Raw genomic sequence first — 14,227 nt, 5'->3', positions numbered from 1 at the left:
CCCCCCCCCCCCCCCCCCCCCCCCCGCTCTTGGACCTCATCGCTTCGGCTCTAGAATCCTTCGGCCGCACGTCTGGAGCCAGAGCGGCCAGCAGAGGGCGCGCGGGAGACAAACGGGCGGAGGACCGCAAGCCGCCGCTCTAGCCTGACCCGGGCCATAGAGTCGCGCCGCTTCCGGCCCCGCTGCTGGGAAGGAGCCGGAAGTCCGGCGGGTTCCGGGCGTCGCGATGGAGGAGGGCGAGTACGAGTCGGTGCTCTGTGTCAAGCCGGAGGTCCACGTCTACCGCATCCCGCCGCGAGCCACCAACCGTGGTTACAGGTGACCGCTCGCCGCCGGCCCGGGCTAACCCCGACTTAACCCCTTCCCCGCCGGCCGACACGCCCACTGGGAAGCCGAGGACGGCCCCGGCGGGTGTAGGGGAGAGGCGGGAGGTAATGCCGCGGCTTCTCCCAGCTCGAGGCCAGAGCAGCAAGAGGGACCCAGACTTTGGGCCGTCTCAGTCCCAAGCACGGGGCTCCCGGCGCGCGGAAGGCGTTAAAGCCGTGTCTAGCCTGTGGGCTGCCGGGTACCCTGAAAGCGGCTGGGAGTGGGGGTTTCACAAGACCTTTTCTTTCAGCGCCAACTGGCCTTGGAGGGAACCTTGAAAAGCCTGAAGGGGGAGGGGTCCTATCTCAGGCGGAAATCCCCAGGGGAAGGAAGGGAGTCGAGAACCGGCCAAAATGACCCGTCCGAGCCGGAAGCGGGGGGCCAAAGCCCGGGGACCCCTCCCTGCCCAGCCCCCTTCTCACGAACCTTAGACCCTGTCACAGCCTGTGGCGGTTGGGAGGAGCCCATCCGCGCGTCTCCGGTGATAAACAGGTGCTTGTGGCGTCAGGAAGGGAACGCAGGACAGTGGGGGGTTGGAAGGAGACTTCCTTTCAAGGCATCCTTTTTTTGTACTGTTCGCATTTTGTTACCATGTTGGGTGCGTTGCCTGTGAAAAGAGGCAGAAGAAAAATGTACCTGTTACAGACCGCCTGATCTGTGGCTGTTTTGTGCCACTGGGTTGGGGGTGGGGTCGCTCTTGAAGGCCGTGTTTGTTTAAGTTGTTTGGAGATACAGGATTGGCCTGCACCGCGAGAACGGTGGCGCGTCCGCATCTCTGGCCTCTTGTTACTCTCCAGTTGTGTTAATGCGGACTCGTAGCTGATTTTCTAGAGAACAGATTCTTTTCTTGAACACCTACTACATCCGTGATGTAACTTAAAAAGAGTATGAAAGCAACAATAGGAACGATGACAAAAACATTCACTTTCTGTCGTCGGACTGGAGGTGGGACACCAAACCGGGGATGGTCATCGACTGCGATCCCCTTAAGTAGGATGGGCTTTGTCCCTCCTGGTCCCCCAGAGAGTGAGTCTCCCAAGTGTCGGGGCTGGCTGGTGTGGCGTAGAGGAAACTGGCAGTCCCTGCATTTCATCCTCAGAGCTCTGCTGGGCTTGAATCTAAGGCCTGTGTTGCCCCATTAAGAGGAACCGAAACTGAGTCCGCTGACTTGTGAATTGAGAGTCTGCATTTGTGTGGCCAGAAAACAACCTGTGTGCACGTTATGGTGTCGCTCAAAGGCCTGACTTCTGCTCAGGGACTTCCAAGAAAAGCCTCTTGGAAACACCCAAGGTTCTTGGTATTTGGGGGTTTTACTGAACTGCTTCTTAGAAATAAAATGTGCAGTTACTGCCTTAAAAGTCCCCCAAGAAGGTCCATGATGTCCTGTGGTTCTTCCTGCCTAGGACACCTTTGAGATTGTATTTCTTGAACACCCATCCCCTTTTCTCACACGGATGGTTGCTCTCCTTTTCTCTTTCTCCTAATGATCACTCCCTCTTTGCCTTTCTTTGAAGATCGTCTCAGTCGTCCCAAATGGTCACTCTGGCCCGTGCAGCCTGGCAGCGTCTTAAACGGCAGACCCAGTAGCTACTTCCTTTACAGAAAGAAAACTGGAGGGACGCCTGGGTGGCTCAGTCAGTTAAGCGCCTGCCTTCAGCTCAGGTCATGATCTCACAGTTCAGTTCGAGTCCCACATCCAGATCTCTGCTGTCTGCGCGGAACCCACTTCAGACCCCCTGTCCCCTTCTCTCTCTGCACCCCCCCTACTGGCTTTCTCTCTCTCTCTCTCCCTCTCCCCCCCCCAAAAAAAAAATAAACACTTAAAAAAAAAAGAAAATTGCAAAGTCCTACTTCAGAGAAGTTCTCTGTAGTCTAGAATTGGGGTAGGCAAAGTGCGACTCACTGTGTTTCCAAATGTCTCACAAGCTGAGAATGGTTTTTACATTTTTAAATAGTTGGAGAACATTTAAAGAAAAAAATATTTCTTAATTGAAAATTATATGCGGGGCGCCTGGGTGGCTCAGTCGGTTAAGTGTCCGACTTCAGCTCAGGTCCTGATCTCGAGGTTTGTGAGTTCGATCCCTGCGTCGGGCTCTGCGCTGACAGCCTGGAGCCTGCGTCGGATTCTGTGTCTCCCTTGCTCTCTGCCCCTCCCCTGCACATGCTCTGTTTCTCTCTCTCTCAAAAATAAACATTAAAAAAATTAAAAAAAAATTATACGAGATTCAAATCTTTAGTGTCCATAAAGCTGCACTGAAATACAGTCGCAGTAGAAAACACTCAGTTAAAATACTTAAAGCACCAACATGCTCATGTAGCATCTGTGACTGCTTTCACGCTACCACGGCAGCGTGAGTAGTTGTGACAAAGATTGTATGGCCCTTTTCAACCTCTGGTCTAGAGCAAGCAGCCTGGGTGCCCTTTCCATTCCTGTCCCCAGCACTGGAGTGAGGGAGCAGGAGCCTCTAGCAGAGGCTCAATGGTTTTTGTCCCCTTAGGGCCGCGGAGTGGCAGCTGGACCAGCCATCATGGAGTGGCCGGCTGCGGATCACTGCAAAAGGGCAGGTGGCCTACATCAAGCTGGAGGACAGGACCTCAGGTAAAGGCAAGGGAGGCCCTCCTGGGGCTGAGAGGCCGCACCTCCTACTCTGTCAAGGGCCCAGGCCGGTCCACTCACGGGTCATGGGAACGGATCCTGGAAATCGAAGGACCGACTGTACCTTTAAACTGTCTCCATCCCCCCTGCCCCAGCCTTTAATTGCAGAAACCACTGTCTCCAGGTGTAAAAGGGAGTGCCTGTCAAGCACCTGGTTTTCCTTAAGAAAATACTAATTTGGGAGCTCAAGGAGAGGAGAACTGCAGGTTGGTCCCAAGGAGGAAGCCCCAGAGTTTGCCTTGAAGACGAGCTGGGGGAAGACACACAGCCCTTGGCGGCTGAGCTCTCTGCTGCTTACTCAGGAATTCTGTTTATCGACTAAATGGTAGCTCCCCAGACTGACCACGCCTATTAACCGAAAGAGCTGGAAAGTGTCCTGCTCAGCTCTTTTCTGGTGAAAGGACGAGCCAAGCTGGGCTGTGTCGGGGTCAGCTGGCAGATGTTACCTTAGGGGAAATCTGGAAGTCCTGTGCCCCTAGTGTCTCTGGGTGAGCTGTGGGGGGCATTGTGGCCTGAAATAGTCCCAGCCCCGAAGGCAGGGATCGGGCACAGCGCCTGCTGGGTCGGGTGCCAGAACATTCGGTCATTTATTTTTCTAACATATAGAGATTGTTCTTTGTGGGGCAGGACAAAGTGTAAAGAGTCATAGGCAAAATGGGCTGCCTCTTTCAGAACTGTGTCACTTGTGTCTGAGCTCTGAGACCTTGCGCGAGCCATGTGGCCTCTAGTGCCTCGGCCTCCTTTTTGAAATGGGGGTCACCTTAGCTTCTGTTTTCACAAGGCTGTTGGAAATGTGAAGTGAGCACATATTTAGCCAATTGCTTTGTGAACTGCAAGGTGATCCAAAGCGTCGATTTGCTCTGGAGCGTGGAGTTGACGGGTATTGGCGGCAGAGGAGGTTGAGAAGACAGCTGCCATGACTAGGCCAGAGAACTCTGGCTGTGCAGCGTGCTGGGGTGTCCCGGGTGACCTCCCAAGGGATGGCAACACCTGTTTCCTGGGAGCCTTGGGAGCTGACTTCCGGGTGACCGCTGAGTGTAACAGCAACTGCGTAGAGCTGAGCCTCACCTGTAGGAGCCACCCCAGCATGCCCTTGGCTTGGGGTCGCGCCCACTGGGTCCTGGTTGTCTCATTCTGCAGTCATTTTGGGCCAGGGTTTCTCAGCCTCCGTGCTAGTGACATTTAGGCCACGTGAGTGTTGTGGGCTAAGTCAAATTTAAGGTATTTAGCAACATCCCTGGCCTCTGTCTACTAGATGCCAATGGCACCGCCCGCCCCCACCCCCCCCCCCCCCCAAGTTGTGAACACCACAAATGACTGCACACATTGCCACGTCTCCCCTGGGGGAAAGGTGAGCAAAATCACCCCTGGTTGAGAATCGCTGCTCTCGGCTGAAGGCACCCAGCTGAGTTCCAGATGCCAGGGACCCAACTAGGGGGGTCAGAGAAATTATCAAGAAGCTGCAGACTTCAGGGACACTGATTTCGGTTCACTTCAGCCTTGATGGCAGTCACCTCTGAACCAGCAGTCAGTTGTAAATCCTGGGTCGAGTACTGAACCTGTGAACGGAGGTCGGCACCTGTGGAGATGACGCAGGTCCAGAATGTCCCCAGAAGTGTGTGCTGTGCTGGGGCCTGGAGAGCCAGAGGGACAGGGGATGCATTTCACCAGGGCTCCTTTTAAGACCAGTGGCCCCTTTGTCCTGGCTGCTTCAGATCCTTCCGTGAGTGCCCAAACCCTCTTTCCCCTGGGTCCACCAGCCCGTCTGCAGTCCTGCCTCAGAAAGCTTGTGCTCTACCTGGGGGCTTGCCTGCTCCCGGGCCCTCGAGTGCAGACAAGTAACGTTACAGGTGAGGCGGGTAGACTCTAGCCCGCTCCCGAGAGAATGGGCTTTAGGTTTTAAGAGAAGCCAGAAACCTGGATTATTTTACATGTAGTTTGATTTTGAAAAGTTTGGCAGTTAAGTTAAAAATGTTAAAACTGGGCCTTGTCTGACCTCTAAGCCCCCTCTGACTTAAACCTTTCCTTACTTATGTTTCTTGTGTCTGCCGGTCCCGTTAGAATAGATTGGATTTGAACTCGAGAGTAAGGTTTGCCTACCTGCCTTTTAGGGAAAAGGGCCCAGTGGTGGGATAGAAATGTCAGGCTGGAAGGGGGCTCGAGGCTCACCCTCCCTTGTGTTTCCAGGGGAGCTCTTTGCTCAGGCCCCGGTGGATCAGTTTCCTGGCACGGCCGTGGAGAGCGTGACGGATTCCAGCAGGTACTTCGTTATCCGCATCGAAGATGGAAACGGTGCGTGCAGGGCTTGGTAGTTCCTCCCACTGAGAAAGGTTTCCTCTGCCTCTGGCGAGTGGGATTAATCCTGCGTTGTCCCCCAGGGCGCCGGGCGTTTATTGGAATTGGCTTCGGGGACCGCGGCGACGCCTTTGACTTCAATGTCGCGTTGCAGGACCATTTCAAGTGAGTGGTTGCAGGACACACGTGCTCACGCCTCCTCCCTTCTTTCCTGGACAGAATGGCCTCCCAGCTTAGGATACCCCGGTGGTTGTGTGGGATTCGTCTCCTGGCGGCGCCCCGGGGGAACCCGCTGCTCCTGTGGGGCAGGCTGCCTTCTCTGCTTTCGAGCCGTCTCCTTTTCCCAGGGTCAGCCGGCCCAGCCTCTGGGATGCCATTCCTCTTCCCATACCAGGCACCAGAGGTGCCAGAGTCCGTGCAAGGCTCACGTGGCCTTGCTGAGCCAGTTCCCCCAGGTACGATAAGTGGCGCGATCCTCGGCCACCTACCAGATGTCCTGGGAGTCCTTTCTAAAGCTAGAAGACGGGACAGGAAGGACTGTGCCCCTGCCACCTGCAGGCCCCCACCTCTGGCTGCTGGCACGTTGGAAAGAGTGCCGCCACTCACGTGGGCACCCCCGGCACTTCCCTGACGTGTCCCTGGGTGGCTGCTGGATGGGTATCAGATGGCGGGTGGGGGACCTTGGTGTTGCTCTCTACCGCCTGGGCATCTGTCTTGTCTCACCAGCTACCTTAAGAGTCGTTGGGCCCGGCGTGTGGATACGTAGTCTTAGTTCTCACGCCAAGTGCTGGGGAGGAAAGGGCCAGGTTCTCAGATTTCCTAAAGACAGGTGTCAGGACCGTCTTGTACATAAATGAGCTCACCGAATGTTCATAGCAGTCATTAAGACACATAGGATCGTCATCCCATTTTGCTGATGAGGTAACGGATGTGCGCGCGGCTGCTTATGTGACAAGAGTCAGGATTTGAATTCAGGTCCAAGTAGCAAGCCCACGTGTGCTCTTTCTAAGCAGGGCACCTGGTCTCGTTGTCACGCTTTTCTTCCTGTTCTCTCCCCAGGTGGGTGAAACAGCAGTGTGAATTTGCAAAACAAGCCCAGAACCCCGACCTGGGCCCCAAGTTGGACCTAGGCTTCAAAGAGGGCCAGACCATCAAGCTCAACATCGCGGTGAGTCCCACCCTCACTTGGCTTTGTTGGCAGGCACCCAAGCCCGGCCCAGAGCCCACCCCTCTTTTCCCATAATTCAGTTCCATCAGTTGAGCCGATACTTGTTGAGCAGCTGCCTTGTGCCAGGTACTGGGCCATGGGTGGGCGAGAGGGCTCAGCTGTCGTGGAGCTCAAAGTTCAACGGAGATGGACGAGACGAACAGCGATCACAACCTGGCAGGGGAGGGGACGTGCTCAGTGCCATGAGCTCCTAGAGGAGGGGCACGCAGCCTAGAGCTTGGGGAAGCCAGGAAGGCTTTTTGGAAGAAGCCAGAGCCTTCTGCTCTGGGCAGAAGGGCGCTGAGGTGGATGCCGGGAGTCATGGGCAGCTCCTGCCAGTGGCGGTGTCCTGACACCCCGTGTCTTCGTCCTAAGCTGCCCGGCACCTGGGGGTGTCCCCTTGCTAGCTCCTGTTGAAAATGGGAAAAGATAGTGCTGGGCTGGGTGGCCAAGGCTTGGTCCTCACCCGGCTACAGGGAGGGGGGTTGGAGTGATTTGGGGGAACCAAGGACCAGATGGAAATGTTTTTTGAAGAAACTTTGTAACCCTAAAATAATGCTCTTCCTTTTTACTTACACTGTCTCTTTCTCCTCTTTTCTGCTTCATGATGGTGATGATTTGGGACCCTTGAAGTTGGCCAGCTGGCCCTTAAGAGAAAATACCGGTCATACCCAGTGGACTGGTTGGGATGTGATTCCTCTCTTGCTGGGAGGGGACTAGCATTTAATGAGCATCAGCTGTGTGCCAGGTAGTGTTCTTAGGCACTTACATGACTCAAATGTTCTCCCATTTTACAGACGAGGAAGTTGAGGCTTAGCGAGATTAAGGAACTTGCCCAGGTCATAGAGCTGCAAATAACCAGCACAGCTGGACTCCCAGCGAGGGCTGTGAGGCTTCTGACTTCAGGGCTATGGTTTTAGCATTGGATTAAGCTGCTGCTCCCCTTATAAGGTGGGGACTGTGTCTTCATCCTTGTAACTAGCACTGGTTTCTGGCTCACGTTGGGACTCAGGTTTTGGGGATTTTTTAAGGTCTTACTGAAGTATGATACGCGCACAGAAAAGCACACACGTTATAAATGTAGAAGGCGGTGAATTTTTGAAAACCAAACGTGCCCACCCAAACGAGCCCCAGATCAAGAAGCAGAGATTATCAGCACTTGGAAGCCCCTCCCCTGCTCCCGTCCACAGGCTAGAGTAGCTACTGTCCTGACGTTGGACGCCCTAGATTTTGTTTGTGCCTTTTATGAATGAATCCTCCGCTTTGTGCTCTTGTGTGTGTAACCCCTTGATCCAGTGTAGCGTTTGTGAGAGCCTCCGTTTGGTGCACGTAACTTGTCTGTTGTCACTGTGGTGGCGTATTTCGTGATGAGAATGTGCCCCGGTGTTACCGTTCAACCGGAGCGCTTGCCAGTTTGGAGCTTTCACAAATGGTGCGGCTGTGAACGTCCAAGTGCATGTGAGAACGCATTCCTGGGAGGTCTGTTTCCAGGAGGGGAATTGCTGGGTCATCCGTTGGCGTGCTCGGCTTTATAGATTCTTTGAAGCTGTCTTTCCAAGGAGTTTTCCCCGTTTGTGCTTCCACCAGCAGTGTGGGAATGTTCTGGTTGTTCCCTATCCTTGTTGGTACTTGACAGCCTACATTTTAGCCGTTCTGGTGGGCGTGTACTGGCACAGCACTAGTTTTCATTTGTGGTGTTGATTTGTATTTCTCTGATAATTAATGAAGCCAGTGCCGAGTCTTAAAATGAAACGTATTTGGGAATAGCTCCAGAATTGTGCCGCATTGAGTACTGTTCGTAACAGTGAGAGTGCTGGACAGCTCTTGACCGTCTTGTGGTTATACAGACATTTGGGGCTTGGGGGCCGCTGTGGCCCTCCCTGTGGGGTTTTCCAGTGGGAGTGGGACCCCAGCAGAGCTGACTGGCTTGCATTCCTCTCCTCTCTTTAGAACATGAAGAAGAAGGAAGGAGCGGCTGGGACTCCCCGAGCCCGGCCCGCCAGCACAGGGGGCTTGAGCCTGCTTCCCCCGCCTCCAGGGGGCAAAACCTCCACCCTGATCCCCCCTCCTGGGGAGCAGCTGTCTGCGGGGGGGTCCCTCGGCCAGACAGCAGTTGCTCCCAGTTCAGGTCAGTGCTCCGGAGTGCTTGTTGCTGAACCTGCCCTGTGGGTTCCTCTCCCCACCCCGGTGGCTGGGGCTCCGTGGCGTGTTCCCTCCTGCACTCACACTGGTCCATCATCCGGTACCTGTATGTGACAAACTAGAAGGTGATCCTGCCCAGACTGGGTAAGGGCTTCCTCTGTTCTCTGATGCCCACCACTAACCCCCTCGGTGCCTCTGTCTGCCCCTGATGGGGCAGGGACTGAAACTTGTTCATGGCTGTGAAATCACCCACACGTGCGTTCTTGGCTCTCAGAGGCTGCTCAGTGTTTGTCGAGTGGGTGGGTGATGGAGACATGGTCTGCTCATGTCGACTACTCATATCTAGTAGGAGAGAGGAGTCATGGACACAAAGACCAAATGTATGGGTCCACATACTACCAGCCAGCATGGTGTGGGGAGGCTTCACGCAAAAGGTGGAATTGAACTGGGCCTTTAAGGAAAGAGATTGGGGCAGGGGAATGATGCTTGGCGTCGCAGAGAGAGACAAGAGTGTGAATGGGGCTCAGGTTTTTGGTTTTTTTTTCAATTAATTAATTTTGAGAGAGAGCACACATGAGAGAATAGGGAAGGGGCAGGGAGAGGGGGAGAGAGAATCCTAAGCAGGCTCCATATGTCAACACAGAGCCCAACACAGGGCCCCATCCCACGAACCGTGAGATCATGACCTGAGCTGAAATCAAGAGTCAGACACTCAAGGGACTGAACCACCCAGGTGGCCAAGGCTCAGGGTTTTAAACATCTGGTGTATTTAAGGTTATGGATGTAGCATAAGTCTGCCAAGGTGAGTGGTGGGAAATAAAATTGGGGATTTAGTTTGGAGCACGCTCCTTGTAAGGCCCTTGGGGTGCTGGGAAACTGAGAGCTAACTCCCCCAGCACACTATGCTGGTGCTTGTTCTGAGGTGTAAGGAACGGCTTTTGGAGACCCTGGGATTCCAGAGGTTTGTGCCTATTACCAGCTGCTGATAATGCCGGGGAGCTAGCCCATTTCCTTGGCCTCCCCACCCTACCTGCCCAGCCTAGCTGGATGCTCCTGGCCTTCCCCAGGCTGGGTGATTGTCACCAGCCCACTTTCTCCATGCAGATCTCACCAGGTTCTGGCAGGGGGCAGGATCTAGGCAGGAGTCCTGCTTTCGTTCTCTCTTAGGGGTGTGGACGTTGGCTTCCCTGTCTGGAGGTCGGGCTTCCAACCTCAGCCCTGTGGGGGATTCCCAGCCCAGGAGTGGGCAGGAGTAGCAGTCAGTGAGCCCCGGCCCCGACACCTGGAACTATCCTTTTAGCACCGTATAGGACCACCTACCTTGGCATCACCAGGGACAGGGGCACGAACGTCTATGTTCTTAGTGTTGTGTGCTCGCTGAGGTCTGAGAGCCAGTCTTAGGCCTTTCCTCAGTTGCTGGTGCGTTTTTAACAGCTGATACAGAATATGTATATGTGCCAGGCGGTGTTTCAGGTCCTGGGGATACTCCAAGTACAGCTGCTGCTCTCAAGGGCTGTGCTCTAATGCGCCAGACTGGCAATTAGCATGTCTCCGGATGAAATGGTGTCAGCACCCCACCCCCACCCTGGGTGGCTTAGTTGGTTAAGTGTCTTCAGCTCAGCTCAGGTCTTGATCCCAGGGTCATGAGTTCAAGCCCTGAGTTGGGCTCCGTGCTGGGTGTGGTGGAGCCCACTTAACAAAACCAAACAAAACACAGACCAGTTCTGTGAAGTCAGCACTGTTGTTGTCTCCGTTTGAGAGATAAGGGAACTGAGACCTGAGGAATGTGCATGAAGTCACACGGTTGGTCCCGGCCTATCTTCCCCCAGGGACTGTGATGGGGTTTGAAAGATAGTGCACTTTAAAGCACTGCTTAAGCACTTGGCCAGCTGTAAAACTAAACACTTGAAGGCCCTGGTTTTATCTGATCTCCCAGCCCAGAGCAGATGAGACGTAGCAAATTGGTGGGAAGGCAGAGGGTAGCAGGCTCAGGGCCTTTGGAAGGGGCGGTTAGCCCTGGGAGAGGTGCCAGAAACACACAGAAACAGCCCCTGCGGCCCCATTGTGCCCCCTCCCTGGATGAAAAGGTACACACGGATAGCAGCTTCTGTGGCTTCTTCTAGAAGGCTCTCCCCAAACCCTAACCTGTTTGGGTCCCAGCACTTGCCACTTGTCCGGAGCATAACTTTTTCATTCGGTTGATCCAGACACTGGACTGAGGGCTTTACGTGAAGACGGGCTTGCAGCTTTGGTGGGCATTCTCCGCTCAAGAAGCCAGGGCAGGAGATGGTAAATTTTAAACAGATGGCCAACGTCAGCCGTTGGAAACAAGGTCAGCTTCAGGTAGGGATGATAGGTGAGGTGTGATTCCTCCTCACTGCACCCTCCCCTCCACCTCATACGTGGCTTTCCACTCTTCTCCAGGAGCCCTCAAGGCCTCATGAGCTGATGGCGGAAATGTGGCAGCTCGCTGGGTCTGGTTGCCCCAGAGCAGGTCTCCGTGTGTCTTTCTCAGGCACCTGGAGTCATGAGGCTGATTTCTCAGGGTCACTGAGACCACCCAAAAGAGCGATCCCTGACGTGTGTCTCCTTTTCTCTCCTCCCTGCCCATCGGATGTGGGGACGTCAGTAGGAGGTGCCACCATGTCCTGGCCACAACCCAAGCCTGCCACCGCCGCCACCGCCGACATCTGGGGAGACTTTACCAAATCCACAGGGTGAGGAGGGTCACATTTTTGTGGTGGGACTGGGGCCGGGGCTGCTTCTCGAGAAATCTGGGATCGGCCCAGGTGTTTTTGTTGTGGTGTTCAGAGCAGCAGCTCTCGCTCGCAGATTGTCAGGCCGGCCGGAGGGCAGAGCCCCATGTGCCTCCTTTGGGTGGCACACTTCTCTCCGTGAAGGCTTTTCGCTGCCTTCTACTGCTGGGCGACCTGGGGCTACCCTTTGCGACTCTCTCCGGTCTCGTCCTCACTAGGAGCTCCCCCTTCCTCCTCCGCTCCCGTCCTCACGGGACCTCCGAGGCAAGGTCTCTTGCCTTCTTCGCCTCGATAAAATTTCAAGCCTTGCCTTGGAGTCGAGGTGAAGAGATGCTCCAAACTTAAATGTATTCTGCGGACGTTATATGGGCTGCAGGACAGGACTCGGCACGTGCTTTCTGTAACGGACCAGATAGCAATTAGTATAGACTCCGCAGACGTTATGGTCTCAGTTTTGCTTTTGTGGCTCAAGAGCAGCCATAGATGATGTGTCCGTGAATGTGACCTTTTATTTACAGAAACAGGCAGAGGACTAGATTTGGTCCCTGGGCTGTAGTTTGCTGACCCCTGCTCTAGAACATTCGGGGACCAGCTTCCTGGAGCTCTTTCTGCCCAGAGAGAAGCCACATTTTATCGACTTTATATTTTCAAACATCTGAACTCTCCCACCCCTCCCTTTTTTCCCTTTTACAGGTCGACTTCCAGCCAGACTCAACCAGGCACGGGCTGGGTCCAGTTCTGATCTGAGCGCACCCCTCTTCTTCCTCGTACAACTTCTGGAAAGGAGCCGCCTCACCTGGGCCAAAGGAAGGAGGACGGAGCTCTCCGCGGCCAGCCTCTGTCTGGAGCATGACCCTCTCCTCCTCGTCTTGACGTTCTTAACAGACTGGCATGTTCGCAGCGAATTGGCACATGTCACACTTCCCTGGGACTCAGGTGTGCCACCAGAACGCAGGAGGAGAAAAACTCCGGCATCCCCTTCTCTGTTCTCTTGACATGAGAGACTCCGAGACTGCTGCTTCCATCACAGTGACCCGTATTAAACACAAGCCCCCAAAGCAAAAGAAGGGGTTGAGTGTGCTGCCTGGACTCAGATCGGCCCTTCTCAGTGGTTACAAGTGTCACATGACCAGCGTCCAGAAGGAGGGCTTTGTGCACTCCCATTGGCTGGAGCCACTTCATTCAAGGTTCAGAGGGGGGATTCCTTCCTGATTACTGGCAGGTTTATAGGCTGCAGCTTGAACAGATAATCAGGAGGGGAATCAGGAGTATTAACCAGCTTTTAAAACCTTTTTTAAGATTTGCTTTGCTAACGTGCTGATCTGCACTAACGCGCCCTTGCAAAAGGGACTCCTCCTGCAAAAGGCCCCGGCAGGGGCCTCTGAAAGCATTCCACGGCGTCGGCCGCAGGAACCGCGCTGAGCTTCAGAAAACGGTGTTCGTCCTGGCCAAGCGGCCTGGTTGCCGGGTCCTCCGGGCCCAGTAGGCAGTGCGGGGCTGAGGCAGGCCTCGCTGGAAGCCAGGCGGAAGAGTGTTTGAGCAGGAACGTTGGAGCTGTTCTCACGGAGGTGGGGGTTCGGCCTTCCTGTCCGCCGCCAGGTGGTTTCTGAAGTGCCTTGTCTGCAGACAACCTCTTAACTTTCTTTTCTCCTTCAGAGACTGTACATGACAGATAGAAGGGAGTTCTGCGTGAACTGGAAGTCTAGGGTTGCCTGTAGTACTGGTCTGTAAGAAATGATTTTATCTGAGCACACCTCTAAATTTGCTTTTATCGACATACCTTACCTCTTAATCGAAAGATCTGTTTTTTGGAGGGTCAAGACGATGAGATGAAAAAGGTGTTGGCCTTTTTGTGGGACCAGATTCCCTAAGATAAAGAAATAAATATTTTTGCGTCTGTCAACGTACGTCAAAGATGAACAGGTTTTCGGCAGCACGGCCACCAAACCATCTGGGATGCCACAGCTAGACTCAGCCACCTCTCACCACTGGTCACGTGTCCAGATCAAAGTCTGATGTCAAGGTGTCAGATTAGCCACAATGAGAGAATTCCATCCTCTTGCCCTAAGGAAACCAGTAACTCCTCTCCCGTGCGCCTAGAAAGGCACAGCCTTTTTGGCATTCTGGGATGTTTGGGCTCCTTGCCTTGTAAGGTGGGAGGGGGGCCCCTGCCTCCCACCGAGACCTCACCGTGGAAGCATCTCCCGAGATGGTAAGGGTGTACGGGCACGCAGAGGCCAAAAAGAAAAGGCCATGGCACTTCCCGTGCCTGAGGGTTTGGTAGGAAAGCTGCAGATTTTGTTGTTGTTGATGGAAAGAAACAGCTGCTCTGGCTAATAAACCAGGTAAGGGGGGGGCATAGAAAATTAGAATTGAGGGTCCTGTGCCCTTTGAGTAAGAGTAAGGAATTCGCATCAAAGGAATCTCAGAACTTTGGGTCTCTCTTACGTCCCATCTGTTTTCTTCCGAAGCATCTGGTGGCTGGAAGGGAGGAAGCTTACACTTGAAAGAACCCTTGAGTTGGAAGTACCTCCCCTTGGAGGTGGGCGCTTGGGTTCTGGAGGTGGACCTTGGCTTTGGAGCTAGTCTCTCTCCTGGTTAGGTGTGTGACCACGGGCTCCTTCCTTACCCCAGGTGTCACTCAGAGGAGACATAGAAGCATTAGGAGGCGCCCATCTCATAGTTTGGCCTTAATGACCTTTGCCGAGAATCAGATAACTTGCCCGGAACCATTACTCATAACAGGGGTGGCGAGGCCGCTGGCGAAGCAGCCATCAAGGATCTAACCTGAAAAACACCTTGACA

General features: G+C 54.2%; 1 protein-coding gene across 3 annotated transcripts; it reads left to right on the top strand.

Annotated features, from left to right (window-relative positions):
* The first annotated feature begins 207 nt into the window (after window positions 1-207).
* Window positions 208-13,325, top strand: NECAP2 (NECAP endocytosis associated 2). Of its 3 annotated transcripts, none has more exons than XM_047082811.1 (8): window positions 208-318; window positions 2,865-2,965; window positions 5,210-5,314; window positions 5,401-5,482; window positions 6,377-6,485; window positions 8,475-8,652; window positions 11,299-11,383; window positions 12,116-13,325. In XM_047082811.1, exons 1-8 carry the CDS (start codon window positions 227-229, stop codon window positions 12,162-12,164), a joined length of 801 nt encoding a protein of 266 aa, XP_046938767.1. In that variant the 5' UTR covers window positions 208-226; the 3' UTR covers window positions 12,165-13,325. The 3 variants fall into 3 exon arrangements, with proteins under 3 accessions (XP_046938767.1, XP_046938766.1, XP_046938765.1); XM_047082810.1 differs by having other exon boundaries at window positions 11,296-11,383; XM_047082809.1 differs by lacking the exon at window positions 8,475-8,652.
* Window positions 13,326-14,227: the final 902 nt, after the last annotated feature.

The sequence above is a fragment of the Lynx rufus genome, unplaced genomic scaffold (genome assembly GCF_022079265.1).
Source record: "Lynx rufus isolate CCGP_SWC_20201006 ecotype Redwood Valley unplaced genomic scaffold, mLynRuf1.p SCAF_2, whole genome shotgun sequence".
Classification (NCBI taxonomy): domain Eukaryota; kingdom Metazoa; phylum Chordata; class Mammalia; order Carnivora; family Felidae; genus Lynx; species Lynx rufus.
This window is presented reverse-complemented; position numbering and strand designations above follow the sequence as displayed.

Coding starts and splice junctions, on each gene's coding strand:
- NECAP2 (XM_047082809.1), top strand. CDS start 227: ATGGAGGAGGGCGAGTACGAGTCGGTGCTCTGTGTCAAGCCGGAGGTC. Junction 319..2,864: donor GCCACCAACCGTGGTTACAG/GTGACCGCTCGC, acceptor TTGTCCCCTTAG/GGCCGCGGAGTGGCAGCTGG. Junction 6,486..11,298: donor CCATCAAGCTCAACATCGCG/GTGAGTCCCACC, acceptor GGACGTCAGTAG/GAGGTGCCACCATGTCCTGG.